The sequence below is a fragment of the Vicia villosa genome, linkage group LG7, assembly GCF_029867415.1.
Source record: "Vicia villosa cultivar HV-30 ecotype Madison, WI linkage group LG7, Vvil1.0, whole genome shotgun sequence".
In the NCBI taxonomy this organism is placed as follows: domain Eukaryota; kingdom Viridiplantae; phylum Streptophyta; class Magnoliopsida; order Fabales; family Fabaceae; genus Vicia; species Vicia villosa.
The window spans coordinates 19,162,030-19,183,432 of NC_081186.1; the positions used below are offsets into that span (position 1 = coordinate 19,162,030).

The following is a 21,403-nucleotide window of genomic DNA, read 5'->3' on the forward strand; positions in this document are numbered from 1 at the left end:
AAGTTCTTCGAGTATTTATTTCAGGGGGAGATTATTTATCTCAGGGGGAGATTGTTAATCTCAGGGGGAGACATATTCATATGCTTATGCTATAGCTGTGTAATTTGTCTTTTGCCGTCTACTCTTTCTGATCGCAAATTCATATCATTTATATATGTTTTTGTCATCATCAAAAAGGGGGAGATTGTTAGAACAAGATTTGTTCTTATCAATTATCTTAGTTTTGATGATAACAATAATATGAATTTTGCTTAAGATAATATGGTACTCTAATCCAATGCAATTTCCCTTTCAGGAAATATATAAAGAGTACGCATAATTCAGCGCTCAGAAGTTGTGTCTCAAATGGTTCAGCATGCAACATCAGAACATGGTCTGGCAAGACATCAGAAGATGGTCGAAGCAGAATCAGAACATGGGTCTATGGAAGCATCAGAAGAACATGAGATCAGAAGCACTGAAGATCAGAAGATGGTATCACGCTCAGAAGCACTTCAAGATCAGAAGATCAGAAGATGCTATGCACCAAGCTGTTTGACTCTGATGATATTCAAACGTCGTATTCATAAACATCAGATCAGAAGGAAGTACACGTGGCAGACTACGCTGACTGACAAAAGGAACGTTAAAGCTACTAAAGGCTACGTCAGTAGACACAGCGTGAACAAGGCTCGAGGTAGTTGACAAAAGCGTATAACATTAAATGCAAAGCTGTACGGAACACGCAAAGCATTAAATGCATTCAACGGTCATCTTCTCAACGCCTATAAATATGAAGTTCTGATGAGAAGCAAGGTTAACGATTCTGCTCCAAGACAATTCAAATTAACTTGCTGAAACGCTGTTCAATCAAAGCTCAGAATCTTCATCAACTCACTACATTGCTGTTGTAATATCTTAGTGAGATTAAGCTTAAACTGTAAGAGAAATATCACAGTTGTGATTATCGCTTTTAAGAAGCATTTGTAAACTCTTGAATAGATTACATTAAGTTGTAAGGAACTAGAGTGATCGTGTTGATTAGTATACTCTAGGAAGTCTTAGCAGTTGGCTGAGCAGGAAGTCTTGGCAGTTGGCTGAGCAGAAAGTCTTAGGAGTGAACTAAGCCTAGAGTGATCGTGTTGATCAGTAGACTCTAGAAAAGTCTTAGGAGTGAACTAAGCAGTTGTTCCTGGAGTGATCAAGTTGTGATCAGAAGACTCTGGAAGACTTAGTTGCGGCTAAGTGGAAAACCATTGTAATCCGTGCGATTAGTGGATTAAATCCTCAGTTGAGGTAAATCATCTCTGCGGGGGTGGACTGGAGTAGCTTCGTTAACAGCGAACCAGGATAAAAATATTTGTGCATTTATTTTTATCGTCCAAGATTTAAAGTCACACTTATTCAATCCCCCCCTTTCTAAGTGTTTTTCTATCCTTCAGTATTGGTATTGATAAATCCAAAGGATGGGAAAACTACATTGACTCTTAATGTCAAGTGTTGGCTTCTTATTTCGGTCAGACCGTTTCTTTCCTTAGCTTTTATTTTACGCAATAGGATAGCCTCTTCATCTCCTCCCATTCTTAAATTTTCAAAATCTTCTCTCTTTTTCCAAAACATTCTTATGTTTGCAAACCTTTTCAAAACTTTTTTCTTAAAAATATCTTTCGCCCTTAGTGGCTTTTCTTCAAAAGTTTAGACACCGTTAATTGTCGAAACGAGTGGTTATACCCCACGATTTTGAAATTGATTGATAATAACGAGACCTTTTCCGCGTGAGAGAGCTAGTGGCATACTCGTTGATTTTATCCGAGTTGGCGCCCTTCTTTCATTTGCGATGCAAAGAACTTGTTTGTTCTCATGCTCAAGATCAATGGCTGAGTATTTCTCTCTAACGACAACAAAGTGTTTATTCGTTTTAAAACGTTTTTCCCTTTAAGCGGAACTACATTAGCTCTGACTTCTCCATTGCACCGAGGAGGTATGTAGGCCCAAAGCTTAATGCTTTGCCGAGCTTATTTTAAAAATAAAACAAACCGTTTTTTAGCACACACACAACACAGATTTTCAAAAAGGTTCCTGTGGAGTACCACAGATATGAGGGGTGCTTTAAACCTTCCCCTCATATAATCAACACCCGTACCTGAGATCTCTTTCTTGTTTTAAAAACAGAACTTTGGATTTTACGTTCTTTTCCCTTTTCCTTTGAAAAAAATAAAGCACGGTGGCGATTTCAAACGAAATATTGATTCGAGTCAATCCTATGGCTTCGATATCAGATTTTCCCCGCTACACATGTCCATGTGTTTTTACAATGACTTCGTCCTTCCCCTGAAGGACACCCTCATTAGCACACGTTGATTGGCTTCTCGATGGCCATGAGATCTAGTGACTGTCTTGAACGGTCACCTCGTGCTTGCTCTCGCGCACCCCCTAACTTGTAGGGTTTGGATTTCCATTTATACATCTATTATCCCTAGCCTGTAGGGATTTCACTTTGTCCAATATCATCCTTAGATAGGTTGTGTTCCGCATAGAGAACCTTCCCACGAGGGACAACTTCATTGGTACAAGTCGAATGGCCTCTCGATGGCCATGAGATTTGGTGACTGTCTTGAACGGTCACCAGTTACTACCTTATGCATACTCCCTGAAACGATTCTCTTACATGCAAAGCATATTCATTGGATTAGGCGAATTTTAGGATTTGGAGAACATCAAGGAGAAAGGGGTGGGTTAAATAAATTTTGAGCCTTATATCCGTTGTTTCTTAAAACCACGAACCAGGCCAAGTTACAACATTCAAAAGTCCTAATTGAGGCAAGGTTAACTAAAAAAAGAATATTAAGCAGGAGTTTGTTATACTGACTCCTAGGTTTGTTAAAACTATTCATAACCACTGCGCTTCTTCAGACATTCTTTTCAAAATCATCCAGTCCTAATTCATAACGGACTTCGTTTTCAAAACTTGCATACACGTCACATTGGAGTTACTTCTCAAAGGGTACAACGTCATCAACGAATATACACTTATCATCAAGGAGATATCGAAATTGGTTAAATCAAGGGCGATCGTTTCTAATAAAGACTTTTGAATGGGGGAACCACATCCAGATGGTTCTCCTAAACAGGGGCAAAAATTCAAGGATTACAGGGGCATACGATCAAAAATCCTATTAAGTAGGGGCGTTCACCTTAAGGTTCAATCGACCTGGGTCGCATCTCTAAGCAATCTCAATCAGGGGCATGTCAAACATGGGAAGAATTTAAACCAAATGGATAGAACACTATGGATAACCCTCCATATCCTGGGGATCAAGAGTATACCCTTCAATATAAACATTTAAGCATATGTATCACATTCGCACGACAAGGTTATTTCTTGGAGCACTTCCTTTATGGCTTGGAGATCATAGGCACCTTTTTCCACTAAACATTGGGAAATTGGATATCAAATCCATAAGGTAAACAATTCAAAGGTTAAAGGTGTGGAGAACCTTGAAAGGCTAAAGGCATGGAGAACCTCAAAAGGATTAAAGGTGTGAAAAAAACCTCAAAAGGTTAAAGGTGTGAAGAACCTCAAAGGGTTAAAGACGTGGAGAACTTCGAAAATTCAAAGGCGTGGAGTAATTCAAAGGGCAAACCAGGGCAAGGCACACAGCAAAAGGAAAAGGCATCCTCACACTTTACAACCTCGAACAAATTTTCCTCCTAACTACAATCTTCAAAATGCAAAAACAGGGATTGGGAAGTCGCACTAACATCCTATCTTACAATATTAGCGAGTTACATACGCTTTGGCTATCAACAACTTATTATTGGAGCATCATGCAAATACATATAAGTCATACATTACATACATTGGTTGATACATTACACCACACCCTTTCAAGTAGTCTTCTTTAAGACGAATTGTTATCCTTTCCAGAAACCTTTTCAGGTAGTCTTTTAGAAGACATTACTTTGTTCCACTCGTTACATTAGTTAACATATACATAAGCATAAGCATTATCCATATACATAAACATTACCAAGCCGGCATAAGCATGACCGTGGTGTAGGGGCAAACATGGATTAAACAGGTTCAATGGGTTCAAGGAGATAAAATCTTGGGATTGCATCAACATACATACGTACGCATTACCATATACATATCATCTAGTGCATTCACATACTACAAAAATCCTAGTTTCCGACCCTCGAGTCGTGAGTTTCCAACCCTCGTGTTGTGATTGGTTTGTTTTCCGACCCTCGAGTCGTGAGTTTCCAACCCTCGTGTTGTAACTGGTTTGTTTTCCGACCCTCGAGTCGTAAGTTTCCAACCCTCGTGTTGTGATTGGAATGTTTTCCGACCCTCGAGTCGTGAGTGTCCGACCCTCGAGTCGTGAGTTTCTAAACACATCGTTTCCTTTCCGACCCTCGAGTCGTGAATAATTGACATGCTATTTTCTCCGACCCTCAAGTCATGAGTCTCCAAGCAAGTGAATCTTTTTCATGCAGGTAAACTTGTCCGAACCGGGGCAAGTGGATCCCATTGGTGCAGGTGAGCTTGCTAGAGTTGTACAAATGATCCTTTTGGGATTACTCAAACTATGATAGTAAGTAGGTACGGCCAACTGCGAAGACTTACTAGAACTATAGTAAGTGGGTTATACCATCTACGATAAACTTACTGAAACTACGATAGTAAGTAGGTACGACCAACTGCGAAGACTTACTAGAGCTATAGTAAGTGGGTCATACCATCTACGATAAATTTACTAAAACTATGATAGTAAGTAGGTACGACCAACTACGAAGACTTACTAGAGCTATAGTAAGTGGGTCATACCATCTACGATAAACTTACTAAAACTAAGATAGTAAGTAGGTACGACCAACTACAAAAACTTACTAGAGCTATAGTAAGTGGGTCATACCATCTACGATAAACTTACTGAAACTACGATAGTGAGTGGGTATACCAACTGCGACGACTTACTAGAACTATAGTAAGTGGGTTACCTGCAAACTGAAAAACCTTGCTAGCACTATGGCAAGTTAACTATCTTCTACACAGCAAACGACGAACCCTCGCTATTGCTAGCTACATTTATTCATCATGTTAGCCCCCTGGCAGTGATATGAAGCTACGTCTCTTTGGTAGGTTAGTCCCCTGGCAGTAACCAAAATCCTTCTCATCATGTTAGTCCCCTGGCGGTGATCAGTTGGTTCTCATTTATCATGTTAGTCCCCTGGCGATGATATCTACATTTATCGGGTATGTTAGTCCCCTGGCAGTAACCAAAATCTACTCATATCATGTTAGTCCCCTGGCAATGATATACAACTAAAACTTATTGCATTGGTCCCCGAGCAGTAATAAGTTATCTTCTTATCACATTAGTCCCCTGGCAGCGATATGAAGCTACGTCTCTTTGGTACGTTAGTCCCCTGGCAGTAAACAAAATCTTTCTTATCATGTTAGTCCCCTGGCGGTGATTAGTTGGTTCTCATTTATCATGTTAGTCCCTTAGCGGTGATATCTATATTTACCGGGTACGTTAGTCCCCTGGCAGTAACCAAAATCTACTCCTATCATGTTAGTCCCCTGGCAGTGATATACAACTAAAACTTATTGCATTGGTCCCTGAGTAGTAATAAGTTATCTTCTTATCACATTAGTCCCCTGGCAGCGATATGAAGCTACGTCTCTTTGCTACGTTAGTCCCCGAGCAGTAACAAGTTTCCTTCTCATCATGTTAGTTCCTTGGAAGTGATTGATTGGTTATCCACGTTAGTCCCTCGGTAGTGATCTCCTTCGAAAGTACAAAGGGTTTTTCAAAGGGTTCCTCAATTAGGTTTATGCATCATGTTGGTCCCTCGGCAGTGATCCTCTTCAAAACTTCACCAATAACACACAAAGGTTTTATTTTTCTTTTCCAAAGTTACTAACACACTTAGACTAACATAGCTAATAGTCATGCATCATTCAATTACGTACCACATTCATTCATAATGTATATACATACATTGCTCTCATTTATTTTGAGAAGCTCACTGCATCATACATCACATGCATCATGACATCGCGTAAAATTAAGGTTGCCTTTTCAGGCCATGCTACAATCAAAACATGTGGTTCCTTCCAAAAAGCAATCTGCTTCACATTCTAAAAAAAAGATAGAAGGGTATTTACCTTGGATGGCATCTTTAAGCCCATCACCCTCGGAACTTTTTCCCAACAAGTGCAAATTTCAGGGCATTTCAGTGTTCAATCATCTTCTACCTTTAGATCATGATAAGCATACGTGCCTATCTGACTCTTCAGGTTTAAGAAGATTGAACAGGGGCAGCTGTCATACCCCAAAATTTTCCCTCTTCTATTCAATCAAAGGTTTTTCAATTGCCCAAGAAGTACTCAAAGTTCTATCAGACAAAGCTTCTCTTAATCCAGGATCTCCAAAACTAGGGTTTGCATTTTATCAAAGGAATTTGAATCTCTAAGGCCTCAAATGGACCCCAAGGTATCTCATATGTCTCAGAGCATCTCCAGGCAAATTTTCAAGCTTTGGATCACAAGATTGTTCAGTCAATGGTTCAGATGATCAATAATCAACTGTGTTGACCTAAAAGTCAACTATAGTCAAAATACAGTCAAACTTCAAGACTTTTGATCAACATCAAGTACTTGAAGTTATATCCATCATTTGATCAAAAGTTGATCATGATTTACTAATAAAAACTCAAAGATGAACAAAGTCAAAGGTTCAAATTAGGGTTTTCTAACTAAAAAGTCAACTCAACTTTGACTGGCCATAACTTTCACATGGAATATCAAATATTTCCCAACCAAAGCTCATTCTGAAGGAAATTGGATTCTCTACAACTTTGTGTCTCACATACCAAGGCCAGAAATGCTTCATTTGAGAGATATGGTACAAAAGATTATAGGTCCTTTTCAAAAGTCAACCAAAAGCAGTTTTTTGTCAAAGGCCATATCATCAAGATAAAATCTCCAAATGAAAAATATGTTCCAAAGTGGCTTGTAGCGGACATCTTAAGGTTTCCAAAAAGTCCTAGAACTCTCTCATGTCTTAAAAATTGAGGGAGATATGCCTTGTCAAAGTTGGTGAATTTTGGTTGAAATATGTGAAGAAAATAAGGTTCAAAATGGATATTTTTACAAATGGGCCTAACTTATTATGATCCAAACTTGTTCCTCAAGTATCCAAGAAGCTCCAAGACCAATCCCACGATTTAGTCGATTTTTATTATAATTTTTGTGAATTTTTATTCATTTAAAACATGATTTAAATCAAATAAATAAGGGAAAATACAAAGACATTTGATTGGCTTTGATTTTCAATCAAAATCAATCTCTTAAATGTCATATATTCTTCACAAATTTGGGCAAAATATATTTGAGAGAAGATGAGCAAGATTGAGGCCAAATTTAGAAAATTTAAATCAATATTCAATACAATTTCAATCTTACAAATTATCAAGATTCGGTCCAAGATTAGTGACCTAATTCAGTCTCCTATATGTGCCCAAGCATTCCAGACCTCAAGAGAGGTTATTTTTGGCCTCCAAGGACCTAACCGAGCTCTTGAAAGATAGTAAAAAAAATAAAATCGTGTTTGGAGTTACAATAGAATTCAAGGGTTCTGAAGGACCAAGTAAGCATCCTGGACATTCTCTGAGGTTATTTGGATCATCACCAAGGTCTCAAGCATTCGGAATCGTCCCCATATATCACGGTTTATACGTTTTTTATCAATGATTGAATCCTGCGATTTATGCGTTCTTAGCACGATTTAATTGTGTATTCGTGTTTGAGTTGAAGCATACAACGTTTTTGTGCAATTTTATTTGAGTTTGAGTGCAGGTACAGTGTTCCTCCATTGCTAGGTTATTGAAGCTTTGAATTGGGGGCGATGAGGTTAGGAAGAATTGGGTGAAATTAACGATTCACTGAATTTGGGAGATGATTTGCATTCGAACCATGTCGTTAAATCTGATTTTGTTGTCGATATAGTGGAGTTTTGAATTTTGCAGGTTCAGCCACCAAGAAAATCACAGCGGATTTGCAGGTGTTTCGTAGCTAAAGATCCAGCCTTATTGGAGAAGATGAAGATCTTGGGGCGCGCGTTCTTGAATTCAAATATTCAAACTTGTTTTCTAATATATTATTCGTTTAGTTATTTTATTTCAGATAGTATACTCAACTCACATGGTCAACACGCCCCCTTTGCAACCATCCACGCGCCTGTTCGAGCCTTGTTGGGGCCGCTTCGCATATGGTTTTTTTTATATTTCAGGAGACTCTTGGATACGTGATCCGGTGAGCAGCATATGGGGAGACTTAGGGTACAGCCGCATCTCCCAGCCCTCAGATTGCCTTCCAACCTGATCCTGCGTCGCTGGAAATGCAAACACACCGTGGACCTCAAGGGTTCAATGTACAGGATCAAAACCAGGTTCTTCCATATAGTTTTTTATTTATTTTTTTATTTTTTAATTATTTAAGATTAAATATAATTTAATTAATCTATTTTAATTAGGGTTAGATATAATAAGGATATAATTAATAGTAGGACTTTTCTCGATTATTTCGATTACTCGATTTAATTATTTTAATCAACCTTAATTATAAATATCACAAAAAAAACCTAGGAAAGTTTATCAATGCATTAGGGTTTGCCCGATCCCACTGGCCATTTTGCCAAAGTGTTAGGATTTAATTTATTATTCGTTTCGACTAAATCTATTGGTCGCGATGGGTAATAATCGATCAATTAACTATTTAATCAATTGGAATATAATTCAAATAAACTTATTTTGCTAAATGGTTTTAACCAAATCTATTGGTTACGATGATTAGCATTTCCTCTTTATCAAATTCGTTATTATTTGTAATCAAACTTATTGATTATGAGGGATAACAATAAATTAATAATTATTTAAAATACGTTCATTTGTTATTCGTGATAATTGAATACATCGATTAGAATGGTTAGCAATCCTTCATTCAATCTGTTAATTATGGTGATCAAACCTATTGATCATCCTGTCTCAAACAGTTTTCCATTGGGCCGTCTCAAACATTTGCCACAAGGGTCGTCTCAAACATTTGCCACAAGGGCCGTCTCAAACATTTGCCACAAGGTCCGTCTCAAATAAAGAAATGGATGTGACTCAATGATGCACATCCACAGACACAACTTAAACCACTTAATCAACTTAAACGACATAATCAACTTGAACGACATAATCAACTTGAACGGCATAATAAACTTAAACAACATAAGCAACACAAACAACTTAAGAAACACATCATGCATCGCCTCAAACAAACCAATTCAATGCCAAGGTTCTATGGCAATAACCTTATCATCACCATGATAGTAATCTACCACATCTCGACCACGTCGTCTCGGCATACAAGCATACATCACATGCTACTTTACAAAAACATCATTAAATCGATAACATACAATTCAAGAAAAGATTCAAAAAGGTTTCCAAAGGTTTTCAAATCACATTCATTAGAAAGATCTCAATTATAGCTTCACATTGGTCAAACGACACATAAAAAGGAGTTACAGACCAAAAGATACGTCAATTCAAAGTTTGAACAATTTTTGCACAGTAAGGTCCGCTTAGCGGCCTTCAAGTGGCTAGCAATAGAAGCAAACCAAAACTGAGCTCCGCTTAGCGGACTAGCTCCGCTTAATGAGCTCTCTTTAATTTTAAAAAACAATATAATCATTCACACTCATCATGAATATCATGTCACATATCATACCAACAATATTATTCTCAAATAACACCAATTCACATATTACATAAATACGATTCAAGTAACATGTTATCACTCACATACAAATCATGCTCATAGTATTCACCAATTCAACATACATGTAATAAACGATTTCCAATACATTTGTGCATATCCTCATCAATTCATTACGGTATACAATAGGAATAGATTACAACGTATCATATCAACACATGTTATTCACATTTCATCAAGCCATAACACATATTCACATACATACATCTTATTAAAACAACCCTATCATAATTAAGTCATCAAGTAATCGTTTTCCACAAGAATGTCCAAATAACACATATTCATTCACACACATCATGAATATTACACCACATAACATGCCATCACAATGTTATTCACAATTATCAAGTTATAACGCACATATACATAATTACATGTTAACAACATCATAATTTATTCATCATGTTCTATCCATTATACTTCTATCATACATATAATTTCATTAGCTTCCCAACACTTCGAACGGCGCATAAAACGGAGTTACGGATCAAAAGATACGTCATTTCAAAGTTTCAAAAATATTTTTGACAGTAGGGTCCGCTTAGCGGGCTACTAGCGGGCTAATGCTCCGCTCAACGGAGCCAGCTCCGTTTAGTAGAGGCACGATTATGCAGAAAAATAACAGAGCGAACAAACCTGCATAAACCCACTTCTACCACCCTAAACCCTTCTCAAACAGCAATTTGAAGCATATAACAATACCACCTAACATCATTCATCACTAATAGGCATGGCAACGGGGCGGGTCGGGGACGGTTTTTACCTCCCCCAAACCCAAACCCGAATTCCCAATCAATCCCCGTTACCCGCCCCAAACCCAAACGGGGATGGGGAATTAAAACCCAAACCCGTCCTTAACGGGTTCGGGTTGGGTTCGGGTATCCCCGCCCCGCTACCATGTATTTCCTAAAATCAATTTTTTTAATAAAAATATTTACTTTTTCAAAAATCAAATTACATTGTAAATAACAAAATAAAACAATCTCAAAAAATTTCATACATATATTTCAAATATTTTAAATAATAAATACAAATCAAATTATTAAAACATTAGCCACATATTTAATAATATAAATTATAAAATATAAATAATAATGTACATATTGAAATAAACGGGGCGGGTTCGGGGTGGGTACTAGTGTCCCCATTACCCGACCCATCCCCATGTTTTCTAATCGGGGAAAACCCAAACCCGAACCCAAACCCAGTCAAAGCGGGTTTTCCCCGTCAACTTCGGGGCGGGTTCGGGTGGGTACCCGTGGGTCTGGGTTTTATTGCCATGTCTAATCACTAATAATCATTCAAAACATATTTTCAACCACAAATCCATGAAATCTAGCATAAACCCTAACATTACAAAACTATGAAATTGAAAGATTAAAGGTTGAACACCAATCACAACATCACCCACTCATCTAAACCTCTAATAATACATCAAATTTGCAGCAACCATTTATCAATTTCACATTCATCAACATTGCAACACATTCATGGATTTCAATTATGAAACTTAATCTCTACCATACCCATCATCATGCCAACCCTTAGAGAGTATGAACCCCACCCTTACCTTAGCAAAACCTTCTCCTTCTTCAATAGAGTCCTTCCTCTTCATGCCATAGCTTTCCTCTTTCTTCCCTTCTTTCTCTTCTTTCTCCAAATGAGAGTTATGTCTATAAAACCCTAACTCTATTACTATCCTTCTTTTCTTAATTGGGCTTAACCCACAATCCAATCTCATTGTGTTATATTTCTTCCACTTAGGCCCAATTCATAATATTCCTCTAATTACTCAATTAAGCCAAATACCACACGTAAATAAATAGTCACATAACATAACGAATATTATTCCCAATAATATTCTACAACTATAATTGATCCATAATGCAAATAATACCATCTCGCAATTGTACTTCTCCGACTAATCCGACCACAACTTAACTGCTCAAACCGACACATTAATCCATTAGGCTTTTAGAATAATACTGATAAACCTCAACTCCAACTAATTCCAACGAATGAATTCTTGATAAATTTAATTAAATAATTAATTAAATTCGGGGTGTTACACTCCTCCTTAAGGCCCAGGCTTACATTCAATACGAGGAAAAGGAGGTGACCAACATTACCCGGGACTCTAGAAACTAGGAGAGTGGAAGTCCTCAAAATCCAAAGACCCCTCTACGTCCCGTCGAGGAGGGAAAAAAAAGAAGACATGTCCCGTGACTCTCGGGACTACAAGGGGTCGTCTGGTTGTTTTCACGATTACACTCTACTGGTCACCTCCCAAGAAAAGATCCTGTCTGAATGCGCCAGTGTAGAATTCTAACAGGCTGGGGTTCGCTTTCCCCGAAAAACACCAACCAAGCCTAACATTGATAAATCCAAATACTACCGGTTCCACAAGAGCCACAGTCACACCACAAAGGACTGCATCCACCACAAGGATGCCATTGAGATCTTGATCAGAGATGGTCACCTCAAGCAATACACCAAGAAAAGGGATGATGCTCGGTAGGAGGCTAAAGAGACAAATAACATCGAGGAAAAGTGCTCCTCTGAGGATGTCTATATGCTCGTATCTTTGAGCGTTATGCGACCATAGGACTTCTACGTCCTAGATGAAGTCACGTTCCCCACGTACCTAGCAGCACACAGCCTTTGGGAAAATTTTCCCTCAGGCATGGTCATATCAGGCAGGGGAGGCAGCAAGATCACAATAGGCTAAATGAAAAGAAAATTCGAGGTACTCATTACCACGAGCTCAAATAAAAATTCCACCCTCGACACTAGTTGGGGAAACTCTAGAAAAGGATAGGGTTATTACATCCTCCCCCTTTTTAAACTAAAATGAATCTTCGAATTTCATATAAATAAGAGGGTGAATCACTTCTTATAATTCCTCCTTTATCTAATACGCGACTACACCGTGATGCGACTCTAGCCAACTAAACAACTTCCTAGTATACTCGAGCTTATATCGCCTCTTCATTGGCAGTCTTCATTTCTTTATAGTTTCTCGAATCCTTCTTGTCTATCAATTCTTCTAATCCTGATAATTTTTTGTTTTTACTCTTATACAATTCCACCCCTCCCGATGTGCCATTGTGATCAGTTTGGTTATGGATTCTTTTAGAGTCCAAAACTCCTCCTTCTTTACACTGAGTCTACAAAGCTTCATAAGTCAGTACACTCTACTCTGGTTCAAGAAATTTCTTATGAGTAAATTCCGCCCCTCGACGTCCAAAACTCACCATCTGACGCATAGGACATCTGATCACACACATTCCTCAATGTCTCTTCTATGCTAATTTACCAACAATTATCTTCTAGATTTTTGTGGATCCTTGAGAGAACGTGGTGAATGAAATATTGCTTTATTGAGTTTCTTCGAAAGATAATTCCATTAAAAATAAAATATTGTGAGTACTCCATCCATTTATAGTTGTAGGCTTATCCAATTCTTCTTCGTCTGCTGCACTACTTTGATTTAATCACTCGAGCAATTATTAGAATCCTATGAGTTTCACTTATCTCTACAATCTATGTAGCTCCATTACCCGATTGTACTTGAATCTCCATTATTAATGATTTCTTTTTGGTGTACGTCCTACAAAATACGTGTTTGAGTCTTCTACATACCAGTCAACAACTACTTTTCGACATTGGATAATTTCCCAAGATTAGGTTACCAACCACTTCATCAGTCTTAGCTAGGTCCACTCGAACACGATCTTGGTACCATGCTTCGTGTTCATAACATCTTATGCCAAGTTCTCTATATGGAGAAATTTGTCTATGTCAACTGTCTTTTAAACCGTACCCGATGTAATAGTTATACCAACCTTTTTTCATAACTTATCATCGGTCATGAAATCTCATACCTGTAGGGTTACAAAACTTCTTCTTACTTGTTAGGGGCTTATGTGATATGTTATCCCTTCACGGAACCACAGTTCATCCACACCATTGTCTAGTACTTTATCCTCTTGAATCTGCCACTACGCTGGATTCTTGAGTATCCACCGCTTTAGAGTGTACCTTACAAGGTAGTGCTTCTTAGATCTTAAGCGTAGCTACAATTGTAACAGTTCTTGGTCATGCCTTGAATAATCATCTTTGAAAGTATCGACACTTAAAAACCTGGTGCGTCTTTGGCTCTTCTAAAACTGACATTGCTTCTACTCTCGAGGGTCTAAGGATACTCCCACTAGAATTTCATGTTGAACCAATCCAAGATATACTCCATCTATTGCAGCATTTCAACTAATCGATAACGAAGTAAGCACGCATCAAGCTGAGAAGATATATCTATCATACATAAATCCTATCTCATGTATTTACACACAAGGCTTTCTGATACCTTGATGAAATTAAAGGATTGTTCACAAATGCATAATTCTGATATTACTCACAATGCTACGACCGCTCAAGTTTTTCTCATAAGCATAGCATCAAAATTTGATATATCCTACTGCTGCTTGAGTAGGAGCTAGGCCATGTAGGGTTCTGTACATAAGGAGCAGAGCCGGGAGTGAATGCCTCCCCTGTAGTTCGTATGTCATGGACTGCACAGGTAGTTCTCAAATGTCGAGTACGACGTACATATAATTGATTGCCCTACTCTACCTTAGGAGATTTCGAATCTGCGTATCATGAGTATATAATCATATTCATACATTGGGACCATGATCATTACAATTCTAAAAAATGTACTTCATGATGATTGCTTTTGAGTATCAAATTGAGATATGGAAAGGTAAGGGGTTTTGGACTTGAATTTTTGCCTTACTTTTTTTTTTCTTTTTGGGTTTTGCTAGGAATAGTTGGAATTGGCAAGGTCAAGTTCAGTGTATTCATCTTCTACAAAAATATCATCACCTTCATCAGCATTCTCAATATCTAGATTTATTCCCTTGAGTTTCAAAAATAATTCTTTCCATTCCATCATTGATATATCCTTCCATTCCATCATTGACTTATGTTGCATCCATAAATCCAGACTCCTCTGAGCTTGTATGACCATTAGCGTTACCATATTTTTTTTGTTCATAGATACTCAATTGATTCTCATGGTTAGGAATTGTGTCATTGTTAACCACCCCACCTTGAGAAATGACGGGTTCAACATATTGTTGTATCTGGTTTTGATCCTTAGAGTTTTTTATTCACTTCCCTAGTTTCTTTACCTATATGACTACTCAAGATCAACTTAGCCAGATTTTTAGTGTCCCCTAGAGGCTCAGTGTTTTTGTTAGGTCTAGGTTCATTTAATCCATACTAGCTCTTCTATTATAATTACTTAAAGAATGACTAATGCAATGGCATGAGGTATAGAATTCAATAAATCTTTCATATTCTATATCAACAAAAAAGGTGAATCCTACTCTTTCCACTAAGACTTTGAAACTAAAATCTTTGGCAAGGTCGATGTCGACTAAGACTTATAAAGTGACCAAAGGCCCTATCAAAAGGGGACTTGTTAGAGATAGAATCTACGCAAATAGAAACACTTACACTACTAGCAATAGCAAAAATAATTTTAGGTCTCCAATATTCCTAAGAGGGCCCATGGATGTGAATCCAAACCTAGATAGAAGTTTGACCTATTATTGTCGGATTTAAATCTTTGCTCCAATGAAAAAGCTTCAAAACCCCAGGATTCAGGTTCCATGAACTAACTGAACAAACTCTATGAACATCTTAAAGGCTTGAGAAGGAGAATTCAAAAAATACCTTGCTCAAATAGGTGACTCCCCATTTTCCAATTAAAGTCCATCGATTCGCTAGCTTTGATATTAATTCTACCACTACAAGGGGGTGGTTCCTTTCAACCATATGATGTGCTCGCAGATGTTGTGTTTGTAAGACTCTAACTCAAGTATGCATTCATCCTATGTAATGGTAATGGAGATTCCATCTCCCTTAACACAAGAAGTATGAAGTTGGCTTAAAGGAATGTTAAAAACATTAGAGATTACTTCAACACAAGATTTGGTAGGTTTTTTGGTGTTTTGATTGATGAAGGAGAGGGTGGTTTATGGTTCGGCATAAGAGGGTTTTCTAAAGGAGAATGTAGAGCTTCGGGGAAGACGGTGAAAGGGTCCTATATTGAAAGAGGAATAAAAAGGCACAAAAACTATGTGAACAATGCGAAAAGAATCGTTGTTACTATGGATCTCCTCTTTTTTCAAGTTTCTTTCCCAACATACACACAAATTCCATGTTCTTCCTCTTCAATTCATTATTAACATTACATTAATTTCTATTGAAAAAACATTACATTAAATCAAAATCATTACAAATGAATAAATAGATAACATTATATTAATTAATGTTTAAAGCATCACCATTATCCGTTACAGTTTTATGTAATGCAGAAATAACAAAGATGAGATATGCACATCAACAACACTTCAATCATCAACAACACTGCAATAAGAAGTGCTAACATTGATCTTATCACACCCACCACCTCCCATGTTCTTCTCATTTGTCTGCCATACCACCACTTCTATTTACCAAAGCAACTAAAAGATGAGGTTCTGAGTCTTTTTAATGACCTCGTAGGAAACATCATTGTACATGTCACGAGCTTTGAATTTTGGTTGGAACTATATTTTATCACATCAACTTGAAACTCAACACAGTCATGGAAAAACAGGTTGTTGGAATGTTAACATCAATGTACAGGTTATTGGATTTTGTTTTCTTTACACAGTAGGTTTCCCCCCCCCCCCCCCATTTCAAATCATTTCCCTACATTTACTACTTTTTTCCCTCTCATTCATTTACCTTGCCATTTTCTCTCACCTCACCATACATTTCCCTCATTTCTCTCATCTTTCTCTTCTGTAAGTACAAACCCCTTCATCTTCTTCCTATTTCTCCTAGTCGTTTCTCTTCTTCCTTTTGTTTCCAGTCAGATTTCTTCACGGGTCTTAAAGCTGATAACTTTATGATGAAAAGTTTTTGTTTGTTTTCGTTTATGATTCAAGTGTATCGTTTTCGTTTGTTTCTTAAAGCTGATATCGTTTTAGTTTCTTTTGCTTTATTTTGATTCTTAAAGCTGTTAACATTATGATTCAAGTTTTCAAGTTTTCTTTTCTTAAAATCAATCAAATGTTCAAGTATGTTGAATGATCTATTTTTAACGAGAACAAATAACGAAAACCATGGTAGAAACGTCCTATGATTTACAAACGGAAACGGATAACCATTTGTCTCCGATCGTTTTCGTCATCAAAACAAATAAAGTTGTTTTTTTCGCCTCTTATACTGCATCCAGATTAAACGTGGTTTAACTATAACCTTCAAGTATGTTTTACAGATTAAAGGTGATAGCTTTATGATTGAATATTTCCTTTGTGTACAGATAAGAGTTTTTTTTAAGTAATCCTTATTAAAGGTAACACCTTTTTTTAAGCTTTAACTATGGATAGGTTCTGTTTTATTCGAAATCTGTTTTGTGTACACATTAGAGTTCATTTAAGTGATCCGCTTCAAATGTAAGGGGTTTATTAAAACTTTAAGTATTCAGTTAATTTTTGGTGTGTGTTTTCTAATTTTTGGTGTGTGTTTTCTGATGTTCTGATGTTAACTTGAAGTATTAATGTACACATGAATAAGGATTACTTATATTCATGTTCTGATATTCTGATGTTCTGGTGTGTATTTTGTACCTTTACAGAATATAAAGGTCTTCTTATATTCATGTTCTTTATGTATCCATTTGAGAAAGTTTTAATGTACACATGAAGTTGTTTTTTCAGTTCACATATTCCTCAGATTCGTTTCTTTCTCTTAACAAATAAAGTTGTTTTTTGTTCAGTTCATAGAAGCAAATATGTCAAGGGCTCCAATCATGATAAGCGAACTGAAACCAGAGCAGAATGTATGGAAAATCGTTGTGCGTGTGGTCGGTATTTGGATTGTGAAGGAAAGAAACGGACAACAGCATCTTGAGGCTATTCTGCAAGATGTTAAGGTAATTTTCATGTTATGATTTCCATCTGATTTCCAGTTTATTCTCAACTTTTATTTAAGCTTCTGTGTTTTTCTTTTTGTCATTAGGCGTATCAGATTCATGTGGTTACCCGCTCTCGAGATCTTGAAAGCTGGAAAAAGATTTTGCAGGAGAACCAAACTTATATGGTTTACAATGGGGAAGCATTGATGAATGACATGCAACTTAAAGTTTGTGACAACAAATTCAAACTGTTCTTTAATCGTTCAACCACAATCACTGCATTAGACATTCCAGATATTCCATCCCACACTTTCCATTTCAAGTCCCTGACTGAATTTTTAAACGGCAATTTTAAAGTTGACCGCCTTTACGGTATTTCCTTTGCATTTGTTGTCTGCATAAATATGCATCTTTTGATCAAACTAATTTATATGTGAACTGAGAGTTTCTTTTGGTTAAACCTGCTAAATTATATTTCAATGTCACCAGACGTCATCAGCGTTGTGCAGCAAGTTATTCGTACTCAAGGTGCTGGAGCAGGAAAAAAGGCTTGCATAAACTTGACGCTGGCGGATGAATGGTTTGTTTTCTTATTTTACACATTACAAACATCTAAATTAGTGTTGATGACTTAAACATATTAAGTATACTTCTTGTGTTTACTCTTAGTGGTGCTGAAATGGAATTGACTTTATGGGAGGCATATGCCAGCCAGTTCATGAACTACACTGCTGATGGCCAACTGGTCCTCATACTTACTCATTCATGGTGTAGACAAAGTTCATGTAAAATCCAATTCTTTTGTTCATGTAATATATGACTTATTCTTTTTTATTTTTTGTGAATGTAATTGTAAACTTTGTTTACAGCTAATGGAAAGCTTACCCTTTCAAGGTTAGCAAATCATGTCATCGAGGCTAAGATTATATCAGGTACTAATATTGGAAACACTATTTACATACCTAGGATGTCTCTGTCTCCTTCTCAATCTCCTTGGCCATTCAAACTTATTAGTCATTTGCCATGACAATAAATAAATCTCAAGGCAAACATTGGACCATGTTGGTTTATATTTGCCTAAAGATGTCTTCAGCCATGGACAACTATATGTTGCAATGTCTAGAGTGAAAAGAAAAGGAGGTTTGAAAATCCTCATTCATGACAAAGACAAAATCCCATTAGTTCAAACTACTAATGTGGTTTTCAAAGAAGTTTTTCACAATGTTGTATAGGTAATTTAACTCATTTTCTACACTATTATAGCCTTTTAAATTCTTTGTTTTGTAATATGTCATGTTCGTTAAATACTTTTATTTTTCATATGTGGTACATTAGGAGATAATATATCATCTTCAATGGTTTACTTTTATATAATATAATTATTTGCTAAGTTATTGATATTCTTAATGATATTTTTCTTTATTTTAGGAAATTGATGCTGAACAACATTCTACTTGGCATTAGCAAAGCACTTTTGAGGATTACAATCAATATTCCATCTTCTATTCTAGAATTGCCCAAAACTATAATATTAAGACTTGGTTTTTTGTATCATCTTAAAATAGTCTGTAATCTTACATAATTATAATTTTGACATCTATATTTTAAGGGAGAAATTTACATATTTACTAATTATGGGCAACACTAACATAATATGTCCGAAATTATGATTTCATTAGCGACAACTTACATATGTGTACATTGCGCTTATAATATATTATACATATTAAGAATAAACTTACCCGTGCGAACGCACGGGTCTCCTACTAGTTCATTATTAATATTACATTAATTTCTATTGAAAAAATATTACATTAGATCAAAATCATTACAAATGAATAAATAGATAACATTGTATTAATTAATGTTTAAAGCATCACCACTATCCGTTACAGTTTTCTGTAATGCAGAAATAACAAAGATGAGATATGCACATCAACAACACTTCAATCATCAACAGCACTGCAATAAGAAATGCTAACATTGATCTTATCACACCCACCACCTCCCATGTTCTTCTCATTTGTCTGCCATACCACCACTTCTATTTACCAAAGCAACTAAAAGATGAGGTTCTGAGTCTTTTTAATGACCTCGTAGGAAACATCATTGTACATGTCACGAGCTTTGAATTTTGGTTGGAACTATATTTTATCACATCAACTTGAAACTCAACACAGTCATGGAAAAACAGGTTGTTGGAATGTTAAGATACATAAAGTATTAGAACCCAAATCCGAATCCCTAAATCTCAAATTCAAATTCTGAATCTCAAATTCCAAATCCAAATTATTTATGCATAAAACGTAAACTTAAATCCCTAAATCCCATATTTTTATGCATAAATCCAGGAGGGCGTCGATGTTCTCGATGTGCCCGTCTGGGTCAGTTGTTCCGTTGTACGTGCCTAGTGGTGGGGGCTTCTCGAGGCCGGTCGGCAGGGGTGATTCTAAAATTGCAGAGGATAGAGGACCCCGATGCTCTTCTTCTTCGTCACTGGCAGAAGGCGTGACGGACCTGCTGTGGCTTCGCCTATGTCGCTTGCGGTCGTCGTCGTGCCTTGCGGGAGGTGACTTGGATCTTCTTTTTGGTCGAGGAGACTGTGAACGGTGTCGAGAGCGGTGGTCTCCATGCCCTTTCTTGGAAATTGGACGCGCGTGTTCCCTTGGAGAAGGGGACCGAGGGCGTTTCTTGGTGACTGTCTCGCGATGAGAGCGGGGTTGATGACCGGGGGGAGTCCTTGAACGACGCTTTTGCTCGAGCGCCATGATCCTATCGTTCTGTTGTTGGATTAGGCGTTCGTCTGTGCGAGGGCGGCAAGAACGGCGACCATAGTTTGGTCCTGGGGAGTCGGACCCTTGGAGGAGAAGGGGTTAGCAAGAAACTCCTCGTGGTTATCTTTACCGCTTGGATCTCTGAGGTGATGGACGGTGTTGTCATGGAAATCCTTTGGGGAAGGAGACGCTGTGCCACCGTCACGAGGATGTGGAGCGGTATTTCTGGGTGGGGGAACGACGAAAGAGATGTCGTTCTTGTTGATCACTGTAGCGTCCATAGAAGAGGAGCCTTCGTTGTTGCTAGCCATGGATGATGGTTGAATTAGAGCTTTGGTTTCTAAGTTTTTGCAGGGGACAAGAATGGATCAAGAAATGCAAGAAAAGAAACGGAGAGCTGATGTTTCCCACAGACGGCGCCACTGATTTTTCCGAGCAGAACAGGTGGCCAACAACAGTGAGGCTTGGAATCCGGACGGTTGGAAGAGAAAAAGGTGGTTGTACCTACAAGGCACTCCGATGCCAAAGTAAGTGTTTGGGCAATGTTAGGGACCAAATAGTAGTAAAATTCACATCTTTTATTGGTCCCTTTTAACTAATTTCTATTCAAATCATATGGTTTTAATCATACAATAGGTAAATATGTAATTAGTCTTGTTTTAATTCTATTTGAGTAGGTATTTCACTTTCAATGCTAGTTTTGTAGAATTTCACATCATGAATTGATCAATAAGGATACAAGCGGAGATAACGCAAGGAAGCTGTCAAAAAACCAAGGAAGAAGTCATCATCAAGCCAGTTCGCGCCGCGTCCAGATGTTGGCGTCGCGAACTGAGTCAAAAC

The 21,403-nt window shown here is 37.4% G+C and overlaps 1 protein-coding gene across 1 annotated transcript; it reads left to right on the top strand.

Moving 5' to 3' along the window:
* Nucleotides 1–17,663: 17,663 nt before the first annotated feature.
* On the top strand, nt 17,664–18,813 carry LOC131618735 (uncharacterized). Its single transcript, XM_058889902.1, has 5 exons — nt 17,664–17,804; nt 17,891–18,158; nt 18,276–18,366; nt 18,456–18,571; nt 18,656–18,813. The coding sequence occupies exons 1-5, from the start codon at nt 17,664–17,666 to the stop codon at nt 18,811–18,813; spliced, it is 774 nt and encodes a 257-aa protein (XP_058745885.1).
* Nucleotides 18,814–21,403: the final 2,590 nt, after the last annotated feature.

Coding starts and splice junctions, on each gene's coding strand:
- LOC131618735 (XM_058889902.1), top strand. CDS start 17,664: ATGTCAAGGGCTCCAATCATGATAAGCGAACTGAAACCAGAGCAGAAT. Junction 18,159..18,275: donor TAAAGTTGACCGCCTTTACG/GTATTTCCTTTG, acceptor CAATGTCACCAG/ACGTCATCAGCGTTGTGCAG. Junction 18,572..18,655: donor ATGGTGTAGACAAAGTTCAT/GTAAAATCCAAT, acceptor CTTTGTTTACAG/CTAATGGAAAGCTTACCCTT.